Source organism: Microtus ochrogaster, chromosome 7 (assembly GCF_000317375.1).
Source record: "Microtus ochrogaster isolate Prairie Vole_2 chromosome 7, MicOch1.0, whole genome shotgun sequence".
NCBI lineage: Eukaryota > Metazoa > Chordata > Mammalia > Rodentia > Cricetidae > Microtus > Microtus ochrogaster.
Window position 1 is genome coordinate 27115129 of NC_022014.1, and position 27767 is coordinate 27142895.

Below are 27767 nucleotides of genomic sequence, written 5' to 3' on the forward strand. Positions count from 1 at the left end.
AGGCTTTGTCGAGCCTCAAGGATCACCTGGCACTCTGTGCTCTTTTGTGTAGCCCAGGCTAGCTTCAGATTCACGATACGAAGCTGATGATGAGCCTGAGGGCCTGAGTCTACTGCTTTCACCTCCAAAGTGCTCAGAAGGAAGGTGGATGTCTCTCTACTTGGCTTGTATAGAATTTTCTGTGTGACTTCCATAGGGCATGGGCTTCCTAATATGAGGGGCAACTGCTCCTAGTGGTCCCTGAGGTGACATATCACCTAGGGCCTCTTTTTCTCACCACAACCCCCTCCTGCTGGTATGTGGTCACCCTTGAGTCTGGAGGTCCCCTGTAGGCCAAGCCGCCATCTCAGCCTCTGGCCCTCACTCCTTACAGGCAGGGTTTGAAGATGCAGCTTCCCAAAACAGTTGGGTGGAGAAGCAAGTGGACTTAGATGTCCTGGTGTTGTTAGCTAAAAGAGGGTAACAGCGCTATGCTGAATAGTAGTGGCTGTTCTAAGGTCAGCATTTGTATGCTTGCAGGGGTGGGGTGGGCAGCAGCAGGCCCCATGCTGCCACAGTGTTGCCAGGCCCCATCCATAGAGAAGAGAGAGGCAGAGACACAGTGGTTTGCAGTGCCAGGATGTCACAGCACACATATTTATGGGATGTCAGACACGCAGCCAGGGTCACACAGTACCCATCAGCAATACTCTGTGTACCTCCTCCATCCCCCCAGTTCCCACTGTACTGCCTGGAGCAATACCGCCAGCCCCCAGAGCCAAGGGCCCCAAAAGTCCAGTTTGTGCCCAGCTGGACCCAGGAAGCCAAAGGCCTCCCATAGCCTTGAGTGTGTGCACGTGTGTCTATATGAGGCAGACAGTCAGTCTCTGTAAGCATACACCCTGGCACCTGTACGTATGTGTCCACATCTGGCTGTGTTTGCAAAGCTGGGAGTGTCTGCTCCACCCTACTCAAACAGCTTAGGCACATTAAGATGGGCACTGTGAGTGGTGGATGATGTCTAAGTGTGTCTGATGATGTGCAAGTGTCTGGCAAGGAGTGTCCTGCGATGCGCATCTGTCTGGGCAGGCTTTGTGGATCCCCTGCTCATGAAGTTGCACCCGCGAGAACACCTTGCTGACTGTGTGCCAGCAGCCATGCAGCCCAGGGGTCCACAGATCAGTGCACTAGAGCAGTGTTCAGCCCGTTAGTCCAGCTGCATCTCAGCAGGACCAGGTAGCCAGGGTAGGCCTATCATCTGGGCACATACTCCCTGGGCAGGCCAGCCCAGTTGTGGTCACGCAAAGCCTGGTCCACTGTCCGGATATAGCCATTGATCAGGTCCTTCATCTCCGGGGTGAAGGGCTCCGGGTCATGAGGGCGCCGGCCACGTCGCCTGAAGCTGCCCTCTTTGTTGTTCTCCACACAGAGAAGCCGTTCCTCGCTCACGGAGACGTTGAGGAAGGCCACCATCTCCCGCAGCGTGGGCACCAGACTGCGCCTCAGCTCTTCATAGTGCACGACCAGCAGCCGCTTCCCGTACTTGAGCCAATCTAGGACATGCGAGGACCACCAGGAGGCATAGCTATTCACAAAGTCTGGCCACTCTGAAACAGGGAGAGAAGTAATGAAGCCAGGGTTGCCTCCTGGGGCTGCTGGCTCTGAAGGGCCTGTCGAGGAGAAGGTGCTGCCTGTTTTTGACCTCTCGACCTGAGGCTGATCCACTTGGGTGTCCAGTGTGAATGAAGGGTTCCTGTCAAGTTCAACTTGGCAGAGGCCTAGGTCTGCCTGAAAGAGATCTTGGGTACCAATTTAAGACAGATATAGCCTGCCATGTATCAAGCGAAAGCTGGCCCTCTCCTGTGTGCTGTGAGTTCTTTGACATTTGGGACTATCCTGGACAAGGAGGAGTGGTGCTGGCCCTGTAGCATCTCCACCCAATGCTGCCTGGGTAGCACAGGTTCAGCTGGTGCTGGCCCTGTAGCATCTCCACTCATGCTGCCCTGGGTAGAGTTTTGCTCATGACTTAACTGACATCATCACCCCCAGATGTGCACCTCCATCAAATATCATCATAATGGGGACTAGGGTTCAATCTATGATTGGAGGGGTCAAAGACCAAAACACAGTTCTTCAAGGGCAGGATCTTCAGCCAGGGCCTGGCAAATGGTAGAATTTCAGGAGCTGAGGTCAAGAGGATCACTTCATAAAGAGAGTGTCCATGCCATATCAGGAAACGAGGGTGTTATGACTGAATGTCTGCATTTCTGGACCTGAATATGATAGTGTGTATAAAAGAGGCTTTTGGAAGACAATTTAGGTTAGATGAGGTCATAAGAGTGTGGCCCTTGAGATGGGATTCATGTCCCTACAAGAAGAGGGTCTCTGCCATATGGCCGTGGAGTACTGTCTGAAACTTGGGAGAAGGGCCTCACTGGACATGAAGAATAAAGAACTGTTATTTAAGTCCCCATCTCCACTGTATTGCCATGGTTGTCCAAGCTGACTCAGAAGCAGGATTAAGACCCAGCCCTGCTCACCATCACCCCGGTACCCTGGACAAACCAAGTTCCCCTCTGGGCTCATCTGGAGAGTTACTTGGACAAACCATAGAAAAGTCAGTGGGGGCAGCTTAGGAAGGACGATCATGCTAAACCCTGGACACAGACCAGGTGTGCACACTCCCTTCCTACTTCTGAATAGCAGGTGAACATGGCTTCCTGATTCAGGCTGAGGGACAGACAGGGACATGTGTGCCTAGGGCTGTCTCAGCTCTATGCAACTCCTAGGTCTATGTGACCTCACCACCCACCACTGGGGGTGGATAGAGGAGGATTTTGGCTTGCCATCGGCATGGCAGTGTGGACAGAGCAAGCTTGGGGAAGATGGGGAGAAATGAGTGTGACCAGGCCTTCCCACAGCCAGGAACATGTATTCTGACCTTGCACCACCCTGGTACACCTGTCAGTCCCCTGCCCAAGCCATCCATCCCTCACCTTTGCTCTTCCAGTTGCGGTCAGGGGCATAGCCCAGGTGTCCAGCGCATTTCCTATTAAATTCAGCAACTAGAGATCTGTAGGGGTTCCGGATCAGGAGAATGGCGGAGTCAAACATCTCGATCTCCCTCCGGCCACTCTCATGTGTCTTCACGCAGATGGTGCGCCGGCTACGCCAATGGTCCTTCTCACCCTTGAACCCTGCTCAGGAGGAATCAGAGGACCTCTGTGGAGGAAGGTATCCTCACCCTCACTTGGGGTGATCCCACTTCCACAATAACACAAGGACTGATGAGAGGGTACTGGGGGTTCTATGAATGGGGGCAGGAGAGGCCTTCACAGGAGCGACTGTTGTCTCAGGGAAAGTATGAACAGGAGGTGTCTACCAGTAGGGAAGAGGATGCTCAACATCGGCATGAGGTAAATTATCTTCTGCAGTCCCCAGGGTCTGATTATAGATACAAATGTTGGACTTTCCAGGGAGATAATTCCAGAGGAGCATTGCAAAGAATTTTGGCCCAGACGAAGACAGAGGCTCAGAGTGGGTATGTGACCTACACAGGGTCACACAGCATCCTGACAACTGTGCTAGAGCTCTGTCTCTGAGCCCTTGAGTGTTCCTGCGAAGCCCCTATCTTCTAGCCACCTCTCCAGGAGAGACAAGGCAGCCATCATGGGCCAGTGACTGTAAACAACAGGAGCTTCCCTATGACCTTATGCCATAGCCTATCACAGGTCCCTGGACTATCACAAGAGTAAAGATTCTCTATTACAGGATCCAGGGCAAGTCTGGAAAAGGCCTCACCCACGGCATTTGAGGACTTATAACCCTACTCCCATGAATGGAGGGTTGTCCCCCAGACCAATATCTCTGCTACCCACACCTTCCCTTGGATCCTTGGTGAAGCACTGTGCACTTAGAATCTCAGTGACAGCGGACTGAGAGAAAAGATCAGACTGGACTCACTGGTCCCCAGAGTCACAAGATTCCACAAAGCTCTCGTGGATCCTTGTGTTGGACTTTGGATCAGTTGGTGGCTAGTGCTATAATTTGATAAGATTGGACTCAGCTAGGAGACAAGCCTCTGGGCACACGCGTGAAGGATATGGCACTGGCATGTCCATGGGGGACAATCTTGATTGGGTTAATTGAAGGAGCCAGACCTACCCCAAAGGAAAGTGACAACCTTGCCCTGAAGCAGGTCCTGTACCACAGAAGAGGAGGAAGCTGGCTGAGTATAAGCATCCATTGCTTTTCTTTTTCCTGACTGCAGACACAGCCACCTCAGTCTTCTGCTCCCTCAACTTCCCCGATGGACTCCATCTCAAACTGTGATCCAAATAAACCCGCCCTTCCTTGAGTTGCTTCCATCCGCATTATTTTGTCACAGCAACAGGAAGAACAAATATGACAGCAATCAAGGAACAAGAGCGGACCCCAACTTTAAGGCTGTGGACCAGAAGGTGATATGGTCCAAGTGTGGAGCACAGGGGCTTAAGGGAGCAGAGCAGGAGAACCCACAAAGTGGGATGCTCTGGAGGCTTTCTGGATGATGCCCAGAGTCCCTGGACCATAGGTCAGGATACCCAGCTCAGAGAACAGGTTCCTTAAATCTCCATAAACTTGTTTTGGGGTTTTGAAAACACGGAAGCCTCCCTTCGGTAGTGGTTGCAAAGCATCCATATCTACGGTGGCATCAGCGCTTTCCTGGTACCTGGAAAATGTTCACTCTCAAACCCAGAACTGGATGTTACCCACCAAAGCTTGCTAATGTCATGGGTCAAACACCAGAAGCATTTGCCTTGATTGATTTTTATCAAACAGGCTAGGATGCCATTAAGAGGAAAATTCAAACTATAGCCAAATGAATGCTAGACCATGCCTGAGAGCCCACAGCCCAGGTGCCTCTTGGCAGCCCTGAAGCTGGCATTCCACTCTTTGGCCACTTATCTACATGTGAATCCAGGCAGCTGGTACAGGCCTCCTAGGCAAATATTGTAGGTCACTACAGCCTGGGCACAGGGGTCAGTGAGAGAAAGCAGGGCTGTGTGCTTATCTGGCAACCGTCTCCCGCATCTGTAGGTGCCCTTAGCCTCTCAGGGAAGATGGGCGAGGCTACACATGCACAACCACACTCGCTGCCAAGCACACTAGGTTGTTTGGTTTCTGACAGTATCAGCTTTTTTTGCAATCCAAACTCTGGTACAGAAGCCCAGAGCAAATGCTGTACCCCGTGACAACTGAGGAATACATTTTGCCAAATTTAGACACCACTTGACTTGTCTGAGGGTCTGCGTTCTTGAGCAGCTCACAAACTTGAGCCGGTTAAGTTAATTTACTCAGCGTAATGAGACCGCTTAGTTTTACAGGGGAAAGATTAGAAATCATAAAGTTCTTGAGCATTTCTGGACTTTTTTTTAAAAACAAATGGCATTTTGAAGAGTTACCATTTGCCAGGAAAAAAGAGGAATGGGCAGATTAATTTTCACCCTTAATCCCTTACTGTCTGGGGAGCAATGGAGAAAATTCCAGTGCTCTGAGGAGGGCTGGTCTGTGAGGGGACCGTATGGGGCTGCCTCTTCTTCCCCAGCACCCCTGGCTTACCCTTGTTGTACAGGGTTCCATCGAAGTAGTAGCTTCCTGTGTAGAAGCCAGTGGCGTGCTCGATCAGGTGTCTTGCCCATGTGTTCCCAGCTCCAGGGAAGCTTGACAGAGCCACAAACACTTTAGACTTGTTGGGCAGGAACCTCCTGTCTGTGCACCGGGTGTCTGAAAGCCCAGAAGTCACCAAGGAGTCACTCACCTGCACTGTGATCTCAGCGCTGTTGCTGAAGTCCTCTGGACAGGGACTGGTGCTTAAGCAATTTGTTACCTGTACCTTGAGTGATATGATAAAGCCCCCCATCCCTCGTGGCTGGGAGTTGAGTGTTCTGGGGACACTCACCCCACTCTAGCTCTTTGGGACAGCCAAAGTATCCTGGCACAACACAGAGAACTCCAGATTCTGCTAGGGGAGATGGACAGAACTATGGATCCAGCCATGCCGCTGCAGCGCAATGAACTGAAGCTGGGCTGATCTCAGGCCAACAGCTGTGCTTCTTATGGTCTCTCCCCAGGGCTGCTGGAAGACGTACAAGTCACTAGGGGGCAATCCCTGGAGGCACTGGACAACAGCGGGGATGCTTCTCTCTATGAGCTAGTCTTCCCCATCAGTCCCTGGGATCAGCAGAGCCCAACTGTGATGATGCTCACCCTAGGGGACTGCAAGCACATGGAGGCTTCTGAGACCTAAGTGCCCTTCCTGCGCCTCTGAGTCTTGCATTATTCCCCTTTTTCATTGCTCGTCCTCTCTGCCTCTTATACTACCATCCCCAATAGCTCATATTTTCAAAAGAAGCCTGGCCTCATCCGACCTTTCCTCTCCCTTATCTACTGAGAAGAGATGCAGGGAACTCTACATAACTTGTACCCTGCGGCTTTATAGTTAGGCATACCTAGTCTTTCTAGCCTTGGGAGCACTTTGGGCCCAGACCAGTAGTTCTCAACCCTTTGGGGTTAGAACGACCCTTTCATAGGTGTCACCTAAGACTGCCAGAAATATCAAATATTTCCATTAAAATTTATAACAGTTGCAAAATTACAGTTATGAAGCAGCAACGAAAATAATGTCATGGTTGGGGATCACCACAGCTGTACTAAAGGGTCACAGCATTAGGAAGGTTGAGAATCACTGCTCCAGACCAATGCCACAGTCCAGGAGGGTATGCAGAGCTCACCTTGTACAGGTGTCTGGTAAACCTCACAGTAGCCAGGTAGCTCCTGAGCCTCAGGGGCCTGGCTGCACAGTGTTCCATCCACGGCATCCCGCAGGCTGAATTGGGGGGTAGGGTAGGTACAGTAGCAGTCCCAGCCCCGGAGGATGGCCAGAGGAAACTCCTGTAGGGAAGAAGAGGAGGAGCGTGAGGCCAGGGAGGGAGTGGCTTGTACCTGCGGTTCAGGTGTTAGCTGCACTCCGTGGAGGTGCTGCCATTCACACAGGCTCAGCAGGGATGACCACCAGGCTCTGTGTCCAAACCAGAGGTAGCCACAGAAGTGAGATATGACTTCTGCCCTGCAGGAGCTCAGAGCGAACGGGTGACAACTGTCACCACACTGCGTGAGCGTCTGGGCACAGGCGAACAAAGGCCAGAAAGCTGGGCAGTCCTGGAACAGGGTCCAGGCTGTGGCCGGCATCTGGCAGGAGTGGTAAAATGGGGACATCAGGGAAGACAGCCACATAAATGAAGCTGTGGGGACAGGAAGCCAGCTCTGCTGACACGGGCAGCTTGGGATGTGGAGCGCCGCATTGTTAGACAACAGACCCTTGGCTAGTTACGCTCCCCCTGGAAATGGACAAAAGCCAACCCTTGGCCTAGAGAGGTCTCACAGCAGAATGGGGACAGATCCTATAGTCTTTTCTCCAAAGAATGAAGAGTAGAGAAACACAAATCCTGTTCCTTCCTGACATGCTCAGATGATGGATGGGACCTTTCTGAGAATGGAAAGTCCCCACCAGACAGAGACTGGACACACCTATTTCTGAGGGCTCAGCCAGCTTTCAAGTGGGCTTTTGTTCTGCTTTGGAGTGTCCACATCACACAGCAGAAAGAGAATCCTAAAGGCCTGGATATGAAATCTGGCTCACATGTATAACAATGGGCAAGATGCTCAACCACTCAGACTCTCACCATTGATAAAAGACAATAAAATATACCCTGTAGGCTGATGGCTAGATGAGCTGGGCCCCAGTGGTTATTCCTGACATCCAGTAGGCATTCCACATAGGAACGGGACATGTTTGGTTTCCTTACCCTTCTGAGTGTCTGCCACAGTTCATTCAAGAAATGCATTCAGTCACCTCCCCAACACATGCCTGTGAGCACCCACTACATGCCGGGCAGTAGGTGGGACATTCAGCCCCACCCCCATGTCTCCCAAGGGGCACAGCAGGCCTCTTAGGCCCAGAGCCTGTGTGACAGATGGAGGCAGTGGGTGGAGGATGGTGTTTGTTGCGAAGGGAGCCACTGCACAAACCTTTTTATTTTTTGCCCTCAGCAAGAAATCTCATAAATAAATAAGGAAAATCAATAGCGCTTTCTGTGCATGGCTTGGTAAAGCCGAGGAGCCATGCACTCATGTTAGACAAGAGATAGTGTCGCAGCCAGGGGAGGCGAAGCGGAGCCTGGGGGACACAGCCAGGAAGAAATGCTAATCACTGACTCCCAGGGCACTGTGGAGCCTCTCCTCTGAGCCCAGAAATCCCGGTCCCCCACCTCCCCATCCCTCTTCATGCTAGGATAGCGCTGTGCTCACCGACACAAGGGACTGACAGGTCCCACTGTGTCTTTAAGTAGATTCCATACAGGGGCCCCACACTGCCTTACAAATAAGCCCCTTTGGTAGCCAGACTAGGGACATTCCTGGAAGTCAGTCCCCGTGGATGTGAACTGGTGAAAAGTGGTATACAGCCCCTGCAATTTTACCCCCTTCCTTCACCATACTAGCGTCCTGCCTTGTCCTTCAGTAGAACCTTCACCCCAACGGGGGCTTCCAGGCCCCTGTGTTACCCTTAGGGAGCACACAGTGGCTTGGCGGTGCCTTGCTCATTACCGCACAGCCTGTGACGGTAGAGTTTCAGAGTGAACCTTATTTAGAAACAATTCTCCATAGAGTTAGTCAAAATAAAGCCGTCAGGTTGGGATGGCCCTTCATTGTGACTGGTGATCTCACAGGAAGAGCAGGCCAATGTAAGCATCCGACAACCCTGGGAGATACAGGTCAAGGAAAGAGGCTTTAGGAGAAACCAAGGCTGCTGGTACCTCCAAGTTATGATTCCAGCTTTAGCCTCCAGAGGTATGTGAAGATTAATACCCGCTGTTTAATCTGCCCAGTCCGTGGTGCTGAGGTAGCAACCTGAGTCAGCTAAGACACCAGCTCTCTCTGTTCCTTGGCTACTGAGCCAGGCTCCCACCCCAGGGCCTTTGTACCTGTTATTTCAACTGCCTGGAATGTTCCTCCCCACACACCACTCTTGCTTTCTTCCAGCCCCCATCTCAGTGAGGCCTCCTCTGTCCAGCCCTTTCCAAACTGAGTGCTCTCCCCACTCCTCCTCCGCTGTATGTGCATCCTGCTTGTTAAGTTCCTGATGAAGTGCTCTGACCCCACATCTAGCGCTTGGCCAGCTCTGACGAACACACATTGAGGCAGGCAGCACTTCCATCCACCGAGAGGTCCCACTGTCTTTTCTCCTACATCTCTCCCTGCCTCAACCCAGGCCACCGCCATCCCGCTTTTGATCACTGCGAATCAGCAGCATCCATTCTAGAGTGTCACATAAATAGAATCGCCGAGTGTGTGTTTTTGTGAGCGTGGCTTCTTTCATTCAGAAAACCATTTGTTTAATCCGTCCCTGCCGCTTCACACATCAGCAGCCTGTTCCTTCTTACTGTCACATAGAATTCCACGTGTGGCTGGACCGTGCGTTGACCAACTCACTTTTTGACGGCCGTCCGAGCTGTTTCCAGCCACTGTGAACAGAGCAGCTTTGAGACATCTAAGGATGAATGTCTCCTGGGTAAACTCCCACGGACTTCCCCGCCTTTCTCTTCACCACTGCACTCACCACCGCACAGCATACCCTAGGTTTTATTTCTTCTCCTGGTTTGTTGTCTTGCCCTGCTCACAAGGATATAAACGGGGAAGGGATTTCTGTGTCCTGTGTGTCGCCACACCCTCAGGGTCTAAAACAGTCTTCTAATGTGTGACAGAGTTTTAGTAAGTGTTTGATGAATGAACAAACAAATGAATGAATGAATGAATATCCTTTTTAGATTCCAGCACCATCAAAACCTGTTGACAACGAACCATGCCATATTCCTGCTAGCTAAGGTCAAGAGCATCAAAGGCTGTAAGGGAAAGCAGTTACCTCTGAGTCAGCCATCCTATGCCTAGGGCCCTGTTATCTTGGGATCCCTGCTGAGGCCAACAGTGTCCCCAGCCTGTGCTCTGCTGAGGCTGGAGGGCTCCTACCTCTCCCCGGTGACACTGATGCTGCTGAGGTCGAGCCTTCCATTCTCATATCCCAGGGCTGCCCACTTCATGAGCATGTCACTGCCCCCACCAGTGACCCAAACCCTTTTGCCTCCCTGAATGGATTAAACTGTCAAGTTTCTGGGTGTTTGCAGAGCGACGGGAGAGCTGCACATAGTATTACAGTTTTATTTACAACATAACCGCCTCAGCAACATCACTGGATCCTGAAAACACAAAACAATTTTCAGTCCCGTGGGATTTCGAGGACACGATTTCCATAAAAATTAAATATTGATGAATCTTATCTCTCTTCCAACTTTCAGTTCTCCCATGCCCCTGCCCCCATTCCAACCTTCAGCGAGGAAAAAAAAAAGACAGAAGGAAGGGGGGGGGGGAGCGTAGGGAACAAGCTGAAAAAAGCCAGGCAGAAAAAGTAAGCAGAAAGCCTGAGCATGGCGTGGGGTTGTTGGGATCCAGCAGAGAGGGAGGAGAGGCAGTTAGGTCGGTGTCCTGGGGCAGGATGGATGCACAGCATAGTAGTCTTGATCCTGCACCTGCCTGGGATGGAGTCTTGGGCAGGATGGGACTGAGCCTGACCCAGGAGAAGGCATCAGTCAAGGGCCAGGTCTTGAGATAGAGGGTAAGGCTCTATATCTCGCCGGGAGCCATGAGCAAAGGTCTGGGCTGTGGCTGTGGATATCTCCATTCATGGAAGTGGGATCTAGGGGTGAAATGAGCTCCAAGTGCCTTCCAGAAAGTATCCAACAGCTAGGATGGTGGGGATGTGGGTGTGGCTCAAAGAATGGTGCTAGAGGCTCCACCTGCAAGACCACCAGCACCCACTCAGTGTAAAGCTCTCCATGCAGGCCTTTTGCACACATCCAGCCTCAAGATGCCAGAGCTCATGCTAAACATCCATCCCACGGGTACAAGAAAAGTCCAAACATGATGGCTTGGGGAAACCTATGGGTATCAGTAGGCTTGTCATGGCTTTGAGAAGACCCAAGTCCACGGGTAATAGGCAAACTAGACCAACTTCCCAGAGAATACCTTCCATGAAAGCCAAACACTGTAAGAGGCAAGAACTGGCAAAGGCACACCCAACCACCAACAGCCCAGGGACCTGGCATCCAACCATCAGGGCCAGAGCCAGCTCCTCCTGAGTCAGCTTCTCAAACATGTCCCACGAGTGAAGGACTCAGAGAAACAATCATCGCCTGGACAGTGAGCTACGCGGGAAGCACAAAACGTAAGTGGTGACATCACTGGATTCTGTGTCACTCTTGTAGGCGTTCTCCCTCCATGCAGCACAAAAGGTGGAGGATGGGAGGGGCAGGACCAGCCAGCATCACAAATGAAAAATAGCAGGCAGGGACTAGGACTCGAACAATCACAAGTTCAAGCCCTTCTCAGGACCAACTTGAGAAAGACAAGACACAGTCAGAAAAACATATCCAAAGTTTGTTATGTACTTCCATGTGTACATATGAAACCACAAATCCTTAGCTCCCTTGTTAATGCGGTTCAAGCAAATAATTATGAATGTGCTTGCAGGCTAGAAAAGAAAGCAAAGAGTACAAAAGAAATAAGGAAGGAGGCCTGAGATAGGTCCATTAGTGAAGTGCTTGCCCTACAAGCACGGGAGCCTGAGTTCCAGAACCCACATTAAAAAGGGCAGATGTGGTGGTGCATACTTGGGATTCCAGAGCTGGGGGGGCAGAGTCAGGTTGATCTCTGGGGCTTGCAGGCCATCAACGCAACCTACTTAGTGAGCTCCAGGCTAGTGAGAGACCCCTGCCTAAATAAAACCCAAAGTGGATGGCTTTTGAGGGATGATAGCCAAGGTTGTCCTCTGGCCATCACATGCATATGGACCTGTGAGCTCTTGCACATGCGTGCTTGCCTGTGTGTGTGAACACACACACACATCTACGCTCGTGTGCACATACACACATACATATGCATAAAAGAAAGAAGGAGAGAATGGAGCGAGAGAGGGGGAGAAATGAGAAAGAGAAAGATGGGAAGCAGACAGAGGGGAGGGAAAGGAACGGTAGAGAAAGAGAGGGGAGGGAGCAGAGGGAAGAGGAGGGGTGGAAAGTCATACATCTACAAAAATCACAGCACAGCAACAGAAATGTCCAGGTCATATTAAAGAAGAGGATGAATGTAAGACACAACAGCCCAAAGATTACATTAGAAAAGAAAGCTCTTGCACACGTATCTAGGATAAGGTCAAAAGGCTGATATGTTTTTAGCTCTTACTTTTTTTTCTGATGCATTAAGCTTATAGGTAAGTTTTATTTCTACTTTTGCACCTTCAAATTTTCTGTAACAGCTACCTTTCTACCTTTGCAACCCCCTAAAACAATGAGTACACGCACAGTTCAATATCGCAGGTTCTGTGTGGGTTTTTAAACGGCTCTGCTATGTGCTGTCCTAGGGATGCAACCAAGGTCTTACAAAGCAAAACAAGAGCTCAGGGATCCCCATCCACGGACCTTGCTCTTTTGAGATCAAGTCTTACTGTGCAACCCAGGCTAGCCTCAAACTCACGGTCATCCAGTCCCTATGGCTCCTGAGTGCTAGGATGGCAGGTGTGTGCCACCGTGCCTGGGCTAAACACTGGTCCTGAGCTGCTCTTGGAAAGCACGTACACGGCCCAACGAAAGAAAACCCTGCTGTGTCAAGGATCTCAGACTCCCACAGACTCCACCGTAGGCAAAGGCGGTTGCTGGGGGTCTCCCTGGGGTGGGACACTCCCATCTACTGGGGCTCAGGGTCATGCTTCCCTTTCCAGTTCCAGAGGCTATATGACCGGGAGGGGGTGGGGGGCAGTCACACCTTATTAACCTGCTTGCAGTCGGTGTTAGACTTCACAGTTTCCCATTTTAGAGTCCTCACTCCCACAACAGTCTCTGCTCTTGCACACAAATATCAGTCTTTAAATTAATCACCGTAGATGGAACCAGCACAATGAAAGTATCTAACCCGCCACCCCGGCTGCTTCCCACCTTGCATGGAAGAAAGGAGGCATCGGGATCTCAAGGTGACTGAAAGGAGCAAGCTTCCTTTTATCTCCAAAAAATCAGAAATCAGACAAGACCATTTTAGAGGGCTTTTAAGATGCATTTTTCTTTTTGGTGGGTGGGGGCAACTGGAGAGATGTTTGAGTAGTTTAGAGCCCTTGTGGCTGTCCTGGAGGCCCCAAGTTCAGTTCCCAGCTTCCATGTTGGGTGGCTCACAACTGTCCAGCAGGGGATCTGATGCCCTCTTCTGGCTGCTGCAGGCACATATCTCACATAATCTTAAAAAATACATTTTTTTCCTCCTGTGGCATAGCCACCAGTATGCTATTGTAAACAACCCTAATGAAATTCCCATCAACATTAATAAAGATGTGAAAACACACAAGACACTGGGTGGGAAGAGAAAAGGGGTCAACAGAAAGAGGAGGAAAACAGGAGAAGGTGATGGGATGGGCGCCCACAATAAAAATACACTATGTGTACTGTGAAAATGCCGGAGTGGAATCCATTATTATATATAATTAACATTGCTAGTGAAAACAGATCATTAGAGGCTGGATTTTGCTCCCAGATGTTCTTTATTGCTCAGTTACCTTCCCGGAGCTTCTTAAATCTGTGCTATCTACCTAGTCCCAACTAGAGATCCTTCAGCAGGTAGCTCAGAAGTGCTGCAGGGAGGGGGTGCTCTATCTCCTGCTTCTAAGCACCGCTTCTCACATCTGCTGCCCTAGGCTCACACCCTCAGGCTTAGCTCTGCCCCACTGAACACCCTGCTGGGAGCACCGCCCAGGCCCCTCCCCCCATGGCTGGACTGCAGTATGGGTCTGGCCATTCTCACTGCATGTGGCATCTGAGCTGATTTTCTGGCCCAGTGCAGCTGTGATGAGGCTGGCGCTGGTCAGTCCTGCCGTGCCACTGGCCTTTCTAGGGGAGGAAGTACTTGGACTGGGGACAGGAAAGTACAGCCAAGCATTCCTTCGCTGTTGTCCCACCCCGCACTCACTCTGGACAGGAAGGAAGTCAGGAAGGAATCCACTCCCTGCAGAGGCCACAGGCAGGTCAACTTCCAGTGTATTCCCCACCCCAGGCCTTCATGCAGAAAGTGGAATTCAGTGCCACGGGAAAGGCAGGGCAACATATTCAAGTTGGCTCTCCAGGGCTGTGGGTCTCACCTCCACAGATCTTGGCCAATGTCTGAAGTTTGAGTTGTGACCCCTGAGGGGAGAGTTCCTGTTGGCACCCCATGGGTAGAATCTGGGGTCCTTGCTAAAATATCCTACAATTTTCCTGAAACAATGAACTCTCCAACCTTCAAGGTCCAGTCCAAGGCCGAGACCTTGTTGAGGGGCGAAGGCAAACCCAGAAATCTGCAAGCTGAGGCCTTGAGTCCCATTATACCAGTGAGTAAGGGGAAGACAAGGGAGACAGCCTGGCAGCCTGGGGACCAGAGGGGCACTCTGATGCACCGACGATATTCTACCGGCTCTGCTCTGGCCACAGCTGTAATCCCGTACTCCAGAGCCAGATCACAGGTAGACTTCTGTGGCAGCTTTGCCAAGCACCTCCAAGGCTGACCCTGCAGAATGTTGCCTCCTAGGAGGATTTATGGAGAACTCTACCAGCCAGAGTCACTCTCCACCCACACAGAATTTGTCACCTTCCTCCCAGGTGGGTCCCCCATCCTCTTAAGAGGATTTGACTCCTGTAGCAGCTCTCAGCTCAAGCCCTTCCCCATGAGCTCCACTGCTCCCTGTGGTCCAGAGCATCCTGCCTACAGATGGAGAGTGTCACGCTACTCACAAAACCCCTCCCCCAACTACATCATCAGTCGCTTCCTGTTTCCTGTTGGGGACAAGTAAAACAAAACAAAAAAGAAAACTACGGCCCACTCAACACTAAGGCAGACTCCCAAGGCTCTTTGTAACTTTCTCCCACCCTGCCTTTCACCCGACTCCCAGTGCCTCTTCTTGCAATGTTGCTGTCTTCACATAGTGGTTACCACACAATGACCATCAATGTCAATTCTCCTTATCCATCTGCTCACACTGCCCTAGGTGCTCCAGCTCCTCCTCCCCTCTAACTTACCTACCTCTCTTCCAGCCACTAGCCTTACTCAGCCAAGCATCTTGGCTCCTCCCCAGCCATTAAACCCTACCTTGCAGAACCTCACCCATCGCTGGGCTCTGCAGGCACCTAACACACGATTTTAGGACCGTAAACATTAGCCTAGGCAATTCAGCCAATTCCTGCTAAATGCACTTTGCTAAAAGTCACTTTCAATTTGATCACTGTAAAGGGTGACTCTTTCCACAGCTGCAAACCCCTGCAGCTCTCAACAACAGGACTCAAAGAAATGTCCCCTCCTGCTCCATCCGACAGGGCTGGGACAAGAGAGGAGTGAAATGATTCCCACACTTGATGCTCTGAGGGCACGGGGCCCCTTTTCTATGTGGCTCTGATGAGCTGTGCTGCTGCAAATGCTAGAACTAAGCCAGCAACTCACCCCTGAGGTGCATCTGCAGGGGAGTCAGACAAGGTGCTAAGGTGCCAAACGGCTTATGATACCGAGAGCCTGCGGGGATCTTCTGGCACACGTCACTGTAAAACTGGAGCGATGTGGATTTGTGCCAGTAAATATGAAGGAGAGCTGAAAATAGCAAGGAGTTTCTCATCTTTAAATTATTGTCTGCAACCACCAGGCAGAGCTCTCTGGGCTCTAGAAGACTGCCCGGGGGAAGACACATCCAGAATACTGGGACATTTTCCTAGGAGCTCCCCTCCCAGAAGAGAGAGAACCCTTCAGGAGTGGCTATATTCACTCCCTCATCTCTGCAAAGAGGTGCAAAGTTAGTACAACCTTTGCCAAGGGCACTCTGGCAGCAGAGACTGAACAACAAAGATACCTCCTGAACCCATAGTGTATTTTTTATTCTCTCTTCTTTTCCTTACAGACTCACTCATACAAAATGACCTAAACATAGTCACTGCGGCACTGTTTGTAAAAGCAAATGACTAGACACAATCTAAAAGCTGAACGGTAGGGGATCGGTTAAATAAATTATAGGACATCTGTGAGGCTGGGAAAGACTGGAGTTCACTTTCTCAACCCATACAGAGTGATCTCTAAGGTGGATGGTCTGGCAGGACAGGGCTAGTTCAGCGGAGTGCAGGCCCTGTGTTCCCCGTAGCTATGGGATTTGTAATGGACCTGTCTAGGATGCAACCGACTGAATATTCAGTTTCTGAACGTGGCCATAGGAAGCCAGGGCAATGAGCTGACTCCCAGGGAGGAGGCTAGGTGGGAGGGAGGCAGGAGCATAGCCTTGGTATCTCTTTACTGTGCTCTACTTAAACACATCACTTACTCAAAGCTAAGCCGAGGGGTCCAGGCCTGCAGTCCTCGTGACTGCATCCCCCCCCCCCTGCTCTTTTTCTCATCTCTCCCTTACCTTCTGTCACAAGAGGTTGCAGTGCCTAAAAGCACAGATGGTGGAGTCAGGAGCCCTGGCGGTGCCTGTGTCCAGGCTTATCCCTCTGCAAACCTGAGCTGAATCCTACAGCCACCAGGGATATGAAGGGTCCCCTGCTGAGATTAAAGCAGCCTTTCTTTGCAAAGGCCTGGCCCCTCCAAAGCTGCTGAGAAGTCTGCCTTTATCTGACCCTAGACCAGTGGCATTCTACATTCTGAAGGAAGTTGGGGTTTGGGGGGCTCTCCGGGGGGAAATGGCTCAAAACTTCAGGCAGGTCTGGCAGTTGTTTGGGAGTCCTTATTACCTCCCCCACTGAGTTCAGTTCCCACCATGAGGATGAGAAGAGGCATGATTTCCCAGGCCAGATGTCCGCGAGTCACCAACCGGGGTGACCTGCTCTGTGACTTATGGGCCCTGATGACAGCGGCTTTGCAAAGGCTGGTGACACAAAGCTGGGGAAGTACGTCAGCACTGCACCCGGGCGAGAGGAAAACGCCTATAAAAGCTTTGTTCTTCCTCCACCTTGCCAGAGAAGCAATTCCAGAGAGCTGAGGAAACAGGAAGAGGGCAGCACCTACTGGGGCTGTAGGGTCTGGGTGAAAAGGGAGGAGGGATGTCACAACCGCTTCGCTGCGGCTGCCCCTGCTCCATCCAATCCCCACAATGGGCCACGCCGCTGTCAGGTCCCAGCTCCACGGGTACTACATGAGCACGGGCAGACAGCGCGAGTGTTCTGCATTAGCTGCCTCAGTTTCCTCACCTGCCAAAATGCAGGTCATCATCCCAGCCATCCCGTTAGGCCTCAGGAAGGTTGACTGCGTTAACGAGTGCTTGAAATGATTAGTACTTTGCACGTATGTGTGATCAGTGTTAGTTTCTGCTCACGGTCATTGTCACCATCATCACAGGCAATGCCCTCTCCTCCCCCTTAGCTCTGCTCTGTTACGCTGTCCAGTACCACAGAGCCTCGAAGCTACTGTATCAGCCCCAGACCCCAGACCACTGTCACCTAGGGTCACTTGCAGAGAGGCAGCATCCACCACAGGGTGAGGTGGCTGAGTCTCAGCCTAATACCTCTGTGCTCTGTGGACACGGAGCTCCCCACCACACCTCACACACTTCTGACTTTGAATTCTGACCTCCACCAGCCTTTGCCCACAGTTCTTCCTGCCATCGAGAAAGGACACAGTGTGGGGACAGTGGCTTTGGTGCCTTGCCCAGCTTAGCCCCAGCAGAGGTCCTCTCCCCTCAAAAGCTTGCATTGAACCACAGGAGTGGTTGTGACATGGCCCCTGCAGCCAGTTACAGCCCTTAGCACAGAAAATGGAAAATCCATCAGCTGTCCCTAAGATTGAGCCAGCATCTCTGAGTCCAAACAAGGTCAATTTAACATGTGACATTTGTGTCAAGACCTTCCAAGCAGAAAGGCAGGCAGGCACATTCTTTCTAGCTTTCCAGCCTTCCTTATGCAGCCTCAAATCACAGAGAGTGTTACCTGTGAACTACCCAACACACCCTGTGAGACACTGGCTATAAGGCCTGACCCCTGCCCTCTACTCCTTGGCTGCCACTTGGGCTGTCAGAGTGGATGTGTGTGACCCAGCATGGGCCCTGCCCCTGCTCTGAAGCCCACCACACACACTGTATGACTGATGCACCATGCAACGGTAATAGTTCTTACTTTCTGGGAACAAAATCCAGAGCATGTCTCCACAGTCATGTTGGCCTGTGTCAGGGAGGAGGAGAAGGTGTGGGTGATGTTCTCTGGCAGCGGGAAGCACCCTCGGTAGGTGGCAGTCCGTCCTGCAGGGAAGGAAATGGGGTTTGGGTGAGAAGTGGTATCTGTGGTTGGCTCTGGGTCCTAAGGCCTTGTGAATAGATCCAAGAAGGGCAGCTATCGAGAGAGAGAGAGAGAGAGAGAGAGAGAGAGAGAGAGAGAGAGAGAGAGAGAGAGAGAGAGTGTAAAGGGTACAGACGGGCTTGAGCCAAGCACCTGAGAAACATCCACCATATCCACCATGGGAACCATGGTCATCCAGGGTCTTTAACATGGGTCAGAGTTAAGGGGTCGCCTTTCCTACCATATCTTTGGGGGTGGGGGTGGAGGTGAGGGGGTCTGGGTATCTGTTTTTCTTCCCTTCATTTTGTATTTTACTTTATGCTAGCTTTCAGAGTGATCTGGCAGGCTGGTAGTCTAGAAAGTTCTATGACTCCTGAGAATATGTATGGAGAAATAAGTGGACTTGGGCATCTGGACTGCCTGTTGCCTCTTGCTGTGTTGGGGCAGACAAGGCACTCCTGGGCCTTTTTGCACACTGTCCTCACTCTGGTCTTGAACTCCTGCCCGGGTTCTAGGGATACTCCTCAATCCTGTGTCACAAAGGAGTTTTCTTGCCAAGTTGTTCTTCAACCTTCTGGTGGATAAGTTCAACTCACTATTTGGTTCCCTTGGTACTGAGCAAACCTTCTGGAATGTTCCAGCACCAGCTGCTTGGGGATAAGTTTCTTGAACTGACATCTGATTCACATCCCACACTCCTCTTCCTATCAAGTTTCCTGAGGTTTGAAATCTTCACTTAAGCTTGCTCTCCCTGCCACATCTGGCCAGCAGCACAAACTCTCGCCAGGCTCCATCAGGGAAGGAATTTTTCCATATAAACTGTTAAGTCATGCCAAGTTCTGGACCTGGAAGCCCATCTTGATTGACCACAGAACCAGGGGTCTGGGAATCAGTATACAGAGCCAAGAAGGCTACCTGTTACAGAGAAAATGGCTGGCTTCCAGTACTCAGGACCTGGGCTGTCCAGCCTGTGACTAGCCCTGTGTCACAGACTCGAGGGCTCTTCCTCACTGACAGACATCTTCCAAGCTCTGAGGACTGTTGTGGATGCATTGCATGTCCCAGTGCCAGCTCCTGACAGCTGTATCCTACCCATCCCCCATCCCCCCACCTGCACAGGATTGTGGGACAATAGCCCAAACTAATGACATATACCACACACAAGACTCTGTGCCATCCCGTGGCAAGGCCAGGCCACAAAGAACAAAGACTTAGCTCAGGCCTCAGAGCTCAATCACTGGCATGGGCCAGATGCTGAGGGTACGGACTGAGGAGCACAAAGGAAGGGAGGGCCACTAAGGCAGGGAAAACACAGGAGAAGGAAAGTAACTAGTGTCTCAGGAAGTCCAAGCCATGACAGGGTTGGGGGGCAATGGGGAGCCATGAGACTCCAGAATGGAGCTCCCAGAAGGAGGCTGTGTGTGGTTCCCTGCAACCAGCCTCAACACTAAAACAAGAGAGGCTAAGGGGCACTGAGTGAATGAATGAACAGAATGAGGCACAGTATTCTGGTGGGGGAGTGGCGGGGGTGGAGCTCAGCATGACCGACAACAGGGATGTGACCCATGTGGCTTGGGTGGTCACAGAAATGGTCTGTGCACATCCCTGATGTGACCGTTTGTGGCTGATGCCATTAAGTGGAAACTGTTCTAGAGCCCTCACTGTAGATTCCGCAGAGGAGAGCCCTGGGGCCACGCAGGGCAGACGAACATTGTCGAGGGAAGACACTGATGAAGTGTCAGGACTGACCCTCAGCCCAACTCGAAGGCAAGGGCATATTTGTGCGTTTGTCCCAGCAGCCGCAAGCTGCACTTTACAAAGGGTGGTCACCTGATCACCCCTGACAGCCTGTTAGCATAGCTTCTGGAGAGTGGAGCGGAATGCAAAGGTCAGAAACACAGCTGGCTGCAGAGACAGCACTGACACCATGGCCAACATGAACCATGATAGCAGTTCTGGCCCACTCAAGATCAGAGGTTGTCCTGAATGACCGGACCATCTGTCCCTCAGCCAATTGAAAGCAGAGGCAAAACAACAACAACAACAACAACAACAACAACAAAACCCAAAAGCAAACAACAACAATAAAAAAACCCAAAGCCAAATCAAACCAAACCAAACAAACAAGCAAATAAACAAAACAACTGCTGTCTCTAAGTCTGCTAGAAGTTGGTAGGGTGGCCCAGAGTCTACCTCAGGCCTAATCCTGCTAGATCTCAGGAGTAAGGGACCAGGGATGAGGATAAGGGATCAGAGATCAGACTAATCATCTAAGGCCAAAGAAATAAAAGATCCAAGAAGTGAACACGGCCAGTCCAGTCCTCAGAAAGTCTATGGAGATGTCCAAGGGAAGACAAGGTAAATCTGGGACACACTAGATGTCAGTGGGTTTCTGCTGAGTTAATGGACTCACTAGCAAATCCTTGAGCTCGTCTGTATTGTCAGTGTCTTCATTCCAAGCCACTGCCCCATCTAGGCCTCTTGGCTGCCAGGCACACCTGTCCGATGCAAGAAGCACCTAAGCATCTTTAGCAGCCAGGAAGGAGTCAATCTCCCTGTACTTTGGCCCGATGTGCAGTGGCTGTGGCCCCCCATGGTCTTCAGGGCTGGGCTATTTCTTTTCAAGCTGTGTAATTCTGGATTGTATGCTCATCTTTGGCGAGAATTTATCTGCTAACCCTTGATGCCTATGTTTCTTTGCATAGCTCTCCAGAGAGAGATTTTTGTTTTGCTCCTCCAAGGTACTCCAAAAAGCTCCAGAACCAACTTTTATGTTAGAGCTTGCAGGCCCTGGTAGATGGTATTAGTTAAAATCCCAAAACCACACACAAATGCGGGGCTGTAGATGCACATTCTCAAGTCTTATCTCCTCAAACCAGTTTTTGTCCCTCAAGTTCACCACCGTACGGCTAGAGACCTAGCTCAATCCAAAGTTAGAGAACAGACTAGAACCCCGCAAAGAGAACTGAGCTATTTGTGACCACACCGTCAACCCAGGCTTCCTACTTAGCTTCTTCTGCCAGGGACAAGGAAAAGTGTGCCCAGTCTTGAACCTAGGCAGTTATAGTTTTTGATGGCCCTAACTCTCTCTCTGCAGTATGCCAGGAACCAGTCTGGTGTGGGTGACAGGGAAGGGGCTCCAATTCTGGCCTATGGGCTGTGGGTAGGGTGAGTGGGACATGGGTGACATATAAAGCTCGGGATGAGATTGGCACACTCACGCTTCCTGGAGCCCGACTGCTGCAGCCCCACGCTGTACACGGAGAGCCGATGAACAGCCCCACAGAAGGCACCCTTCTCCCCCTTGCACTCCTGGTTACACTCCTTCAGGCTGACGCGTGTCACTGGCAGCCGGTTCCCACAGTAGCACTCTGCACCAGCCTCCAAGCCGGCATAGACATAGGACCTGCAGGGACACAGTATGAGTCAGTCCAAGCTGGGCCTAGAGCTAAGGCTGAAATCCAAACTATGGTTAAGGTCGGAGTCAGGTAATGACAGTTGAGTCTTAGGGATGGACTTGAATCTCCAATGAGGTTTAGGTGAACAGACAGGGGCATGGTCAGTGGTTCTCAAACTGTGGGTCCTGACTCCTTTATGAGGGTAAACCACCCTTTCACAGGGGTCAACCTCACCCTCCTCTTAGTTTCCAAGCATGGAGAAGGTGGGGCTTGTCTTTGCCTTTTCTGGGTATAAAATGGGAGGGGTGTAATGCATGACTGCCTAAAAGAACAGGGTGGGACTTGACTTAGAGAGACAAGGGTAAAAGAGTCTAAGGTGATAGAAACAGGTCAAGATGCCAGGTGTTCACGCTGCTCTTCCTGTCTTCTGACATGAACATGTACACCAGTGAGCTGTGACTGTCCTGATGGTAGGGGCTACATGACAAATGTCTGATGGCCACAGGAAAGCTGATAGTATCTGAAAAAGCAAATTTTGTTGTACACACAAGTAGAAAGGGTTGCTCTAACCCTGAACTGGTCCTCGATATTCCTTTATTTGACTTTTTAAAACAGATGAGCAAATTGAGGCGAGGGACCTGAGTAACTAAGTTTTTGGTGGGCCCTCACACTTCCATAGGATACTCCTAGAACTCCCATGGGTCACAGGGAGAGTCCCTAGCACAGCAGGAATGGAAGCTAAGTCTCCAGATACTTTCCAGCACCTTGGTCATATGCTGACAAACTTTCTCCTGGGATTAGAATCTGATGAATGGGGGTGTAACGACATCAGGGCAGTCAACCAGCAACCATGATGTCCCTGGGTTCTGAGCCTGTCTTCTGACCTTATTCTGGTGTGGTCAACAGCCCAGCTCAACACTCACCGCTCAGCACAGGCATCCTGGCAGTGCGACACGGTCATCTTTCTCAAGTCATAAAACACTGCCCCCTTCAGAGTTCTTTCCTGGCCCTCCTCACTGAAGCATCCCAGGTAAGTGCCTGCAAAGAGGGAGCACAATAGAGATCAGGCCTAGGAGTCAGGGAGCATCTCCAGCCATGGGAAAGTCTGCCCGCCTGCAATCAGTGAGGAAAAGGGGGGATGGCCAGCCCTGCCTGACCCAAAAGCTTCTGTAGAAAGTAGAGGGGATGAGAACTGTTCTTCAACTTCTCCCAGCACAAGAGCCAAGTGGGTAGCCGGGAAGCTTTCTGCTTCTTTGCTTAGTTAATGGCCTGATATGCACCTAGTTAATGGCCTACTGTGCACCTAAAGGTAGTGCCAGGAAACTGGAGCCAGACTGCAGCTTTCTCCACCACTCCTCTTCCCTGTGCTTGGATATGAGTTTTACACACACACACACACACACACACACACACACACACACACACACACTATTAATTGTACATACTGATGGGCTACAGTACAATGATCCAACATATGTGTGCAATGGTCAAATCAAGGCAGTTGGCATTTTTATACAGTTGAGTCCTTGTAAACATTGATGGTTTAATGACCTCACTCTCTCTTCCATTCCTAGGCTCAGAGAGGCCCTTTGCCTCTACTGTGGTCCCAAGACACCCTCCTGCCACATTCACATGTGCCAGAGGGAGGACAGGATCCAGGGAAAGTCTGAAATTAGCTAACCTAAGACGTATCATAAGCAGGGTTCTCTTTAAAACAACCTATCTGCAGTGTGTTGCTAGCATATGTAAAAAGTCTGTAAGTTTGAGACAGGTGCCCCTGTAGAACTGATGTAACCAAGTGACCGTGGAGCCCTCTGCCACACCCTCAGCACTTCCCCAGCCAGCGACACACTTGGGGACGACTCCATATGTAATAGCACGATAGACCCAAACGTGCACACACAGGTGGGAGCTGCTGACAGCCCTGCCCTGTCACTGACAGGAAGGAGCTGTCTCCTAGACTTGCAGAGAAACTTGGAGAATGCAAGCGCAGCTCCAGGCTTGTAAATGTCACATGCATCACAGTATTTTGAAGAAATGGCATTTGGGAATTTGCAAACACTCTCTCACATGGTCCCCAAGCTGGAGAGGCACATCCACAAGTGCTATGTTGGGAGCTGGATAGGACACCTGTGCTGACGCTGCACACACTCTGAGAGTGGCAAGCTCTGCAGCTCAGGACCTCTTAAAGGTCGCCTGGAGCATGCAACAGAAACACGGGTCAGGTTTCCTAACAGCCTCATGGCTTCATAGGGCTGGCCAGAGAAGAGGGAGGTCATGGGCCCTCACAAGGAATGGCGGCTTCTGCTGAGCACTGTGGGGAAGGGTTCCATGTCCATTCCTTGCTGAAGCGGGGGGGGGGGGGGGCTCTTCAGTCTGTGAGTGCTGCCAAGGTAAAGAAGACCTTCAGACTCTGCTGGGTCATCTCGATTGTCCATGTCTTAGTCTCCCCAGCTGTCAGGTGGATGCATGCCCACTTTTGCTCTGGACCACTTCCCTCCTCCCTTCTAGCCAGTGCCTTACACCTATCCTAAGGTCAGTGTCCTTCCCCTGTCACGCCAGCTCTCCACAGGATCTCAGCACTCAAAGATGTTGTCTTAAAAATACAGGCAAAGTCAGCCAAGTCCCAGTCATTAACTTGTTGTTAAAAAATCTAAACCGGAAGCCTCTTGGAGGGTAGGGACAGCATCTTTACCCCAAGTGACTCACCAGAGTAAAGCAGAGGAGTCCCAGGACGGAAAGGTGAGCCAGCTGACCACACCTGGTTCTAAGTTCCAGGGGCCTAAACTCCCAGAGCAGAAGACAGTCATGGCAGCATGAAGCTGCACTTTCACTGTTCAGGGCTCCAGGAAATCTCATGTCAGAAGATACCAGGAAGAGGAAGCCAAAGCCACCTTCTTCAGTATGGCCTCTTGTAAATTCCATGTCTCCCGAGGCCACCTCCACAGAGGGCTGGGCATCAACACATGTGGCCACACTCAGCATGCCAACCACAGGCACCTACTCCCTGTGGGGGCTATTTCCCTGGCACGAATCCCTGTAAACTTCTCTCTCTCTCTCTCTCAAGAGCCGCAGGACTCCCGAATCCATCATATAGGCTGCAGAAAACACCCAGCCAGAGCAACGGGCATGAATTATTCTTTGCTTGCCTACTTAGTAAAAGAAAAGCAGTGTCTGAGAGATTTCCAATGTGTTGGTTGGCACAGCAAAGAAGTCCATCTCAGCTTTTGATTAAACATTCCAAACACAAGTTCTGTCACCGAAAACGAAGCACGAAGCTCGAGAGGCACCCGGTCAAGACTTGCCGGTGCTGGAACGGCGCATCCCTGTTTCTGAGAATGGGACGGTGGAGGCTTGAATTCCTGCTCTGCCAGGACGGGGCTGTGTGACCTGGGATGTGACCCCTCTCTAAGGTGTAGGTTCCCTATCTACAAAACTGGAACATGGTACCAATCCAGAAGCTGGTTGTGAGAATTCCACAAGATAACATGTGTCCAATGTCTAACACAAGCCTCGGAGTGGCAGGGACCCAGGAGTGACTATTTTATTTTTAATAGTTCATTCTGAAGAATGAAGAATTCTCAATGACTTCCCTGGAACTCACACTCTTCGCTGCTAAAGTGGTGAGAGCGCTGCTTGCATCAGTAAGCTCTTTGAAGATTACATTAAACGAGATGACAGATGGACATCTACACAAAGTGATGCTCCATACATAGCAGATGCTGAAATAAATACTGTCTATTATTATTCTGATCATATAGTCTAACCTGGGACCTAGCGGGACAATGGATCAGTAAACATTAGTGGAATAATTAGCACATTAGTAGACGAGAGGAAGGCAATGGTTTCCACAGCCAGACTGTGGAAAACAGAAGTGGCTGGGTATTGAGCAGCTGGACTCCGTGACCACGTGAAGAGGAAGCCCCCACCCACTGCCTCTCCGCCCATAAGTCCCGTCTTGGGGTGAAGCCAGGGTTGGAGACACAGATGGCCCCTTTGGGTTGTGGGGGAGCAAAGGAGCCCTTTGTCACTTAACATAACAAATGGCTTTTCTAAATTCCTGACAGAGGCAAGAATGTGCAGAAAAGCAAGAACTTTCGAGGGACGCAGGGATGCGCTGGGACGATCCCGAGGCGGATTTATTACTCTGGGCTGAAACGAAGACGATGCATTACCGCCTGTGACTCGGCATCTGTTCATTTGCACATCAGAATGGACAAGTCGTGAGGCTATTAACGATGGCTTTGGAGATATTGGAATGTCTTTGAAAATTACTATCAATAAAAAACAAACTGGCTATGGAGAAGTTACTATTTTTTCCCTAGTAAACTTACTGACATTTTATCCCATTATGGATGTTGTCCAAGGTATAATGAAATGCTCAGTGATTGATGGAGACTCCTGCAGCTTCCGTGGCTTGCAGGATCCCTTTCAGGGGATGGCGGGATGCCCAGGCTGCAAAGAGATGCTTGCTTTGTCCGCCGCCCCAGCAGCTGGGCGAGGGTTACACTGTGGGCCACTCTCTAGACCAAGGAGACCTGCTTGGCCATGCAGGGCCAGAGAGTCCTACCAGAGGAAGGGACAGGGACTCCCAGGCCAGCGGTCTGCCTTCCTCTGCAATCTCTGAAGACTCCCAGCATGTCACCACACCTCCCTGAGACACTACTTTTTAAGAGTCTGTAGGGAGACTAATTTTATCTCTAAAGTCCTGCAGAAGATTCAGAATATTTAATCACCCATAGAGGGGTGGTGCTCATTGATCATTCTGAGTTCTCACTGCCAAGCCCTGGGACTGGACCTTGGATGCCCCATTGTATGCTGGTGTGGTCAGAGTTAACCCTTTCTCTGTTTGGTAATGGGGGCACACTGGAGATCAGGGAACATCAACAGATAAGGAGGTATACCATCTTTTTCCACACCCAAAACCATATTGTTGGACAGCAGTTGATTACTGTCTTGCTTACATCTTACTGTGATCTCTCTTGCTTTCATCACTACTGTGTCTCTAGGGGTAACTAAATGGTTCTCATAGATATATCTATGACCAGAACCAGATGACCAGGCCCTTTAGTTCCCTCATATGCAGAGCAGATATAAAATGTCTGCTCTGCCTCAAGCTCCAAGCCATGCCTTCATCATCCTTCAGTAAGTTTGTGTAGTGATTATTTGGATATATAGCTGACTCCACTCCAGAGCACACAAGAGCCCAAGGCAAAACACATATGGGAACTAATGTACTAGGTCTTCAGTAAAAGAGGATGGAAAGAAATGAAGAGAAGACTTCAGGTCAATTTGTTGAAGGTCACAGAGCCATGAAGTGGCAATAGCAACAGAGAAACTCAGCTCTGTCTTCAGCAAGCATGTACTTCACAAAACTTCCTCTCAAAAAACCCATGGGGCCTTCTCCTGGTCACCTGCACTTTAGTCTAAATTAATTGTCCTGGTAATGCCTGCTCAGAGACCCAGCTTCTTGTGTGTTGGAGAGACTACAGAAGGCACACATGTATAAAATGGCGGCCCCCCTAGCTCCTCTGTCTCTTCTTACTTGCAGGCCATGCTAAAGAACCCACTGAGACAAACATCAGCTGAATGATGTCTGAAAAACACACTTCCCAAGAGACAAGAGCCCACAGCCTTCTAGTCTTCACTTAGTCTGTCCCACTGAGTCATCTCTCCAAGGAAGAGAAGCTGGGCTCTTTTAATGCCTTGGAATCTTCTCATTCTCAGAATAAATCAAAGCTGGGATGTCACTCAACAGTGGAGTGTGTGCCTAGTATCCCATGGCCTGGGATCTGAGTTTCAACAACACAAAATGGATGAATCAATCTATTTATCCTTCATCCATCCATCCATCCATCCTTCATCCATCCATCCATGCACCCATCCTTCATCCATCACCCATCCTTCATCCATCCATCCATCCATCCATCCATCCATCCATCCATCCATCCATCACCCATCCTTCATCCATCCATCCATCCAT

General features: G+C 50.7%; 1 protein-coding gene across 1 annotated transcript in view; it reads right to left on the reverse strand.

Moving 5' to 3' along the window:
* Positions 1 to 620: 620 nt before the first annotated feature.
* Wscd1 (WSC domain containing 1) overlaps positions 621 to 27767 on the reverse strand; it is a 29544-nt gene continuing 2397 nt past the window's right edge. Inside the window, exons 2-8 of the mRNA XM_026780202.1 lie at positions 22708 to 22822; positions 21608 to 21792; positions 18228 to 18349; positions 6753 to 6912; positions 5581 to 5745; positions 2976 to 3176; positions 621 to 1586 (exon numbers count right to left, since the gene is read on the reverse strand). Coding sequence (XP_026636003.1) covers positions 1234 to 1586; positions 2976 to 3176; positions 5581 to 5745; positions 6753 to 6912; positions 18228 to 18349; positions 21608 to 21792; positions 22708 to 22822 — 1301 coding nt within the window. The 3' untranslated portion in view covers positions 621 to 1233. The remainder of the gene's footprint in view (positions 1587 to 2975; positions 3177 to 5580; positions 5746 to 6752; positions 6913 to 18227; positions 18350 to 21607; positions 21793 to 22707; positions 22823 to 27767) is intronic.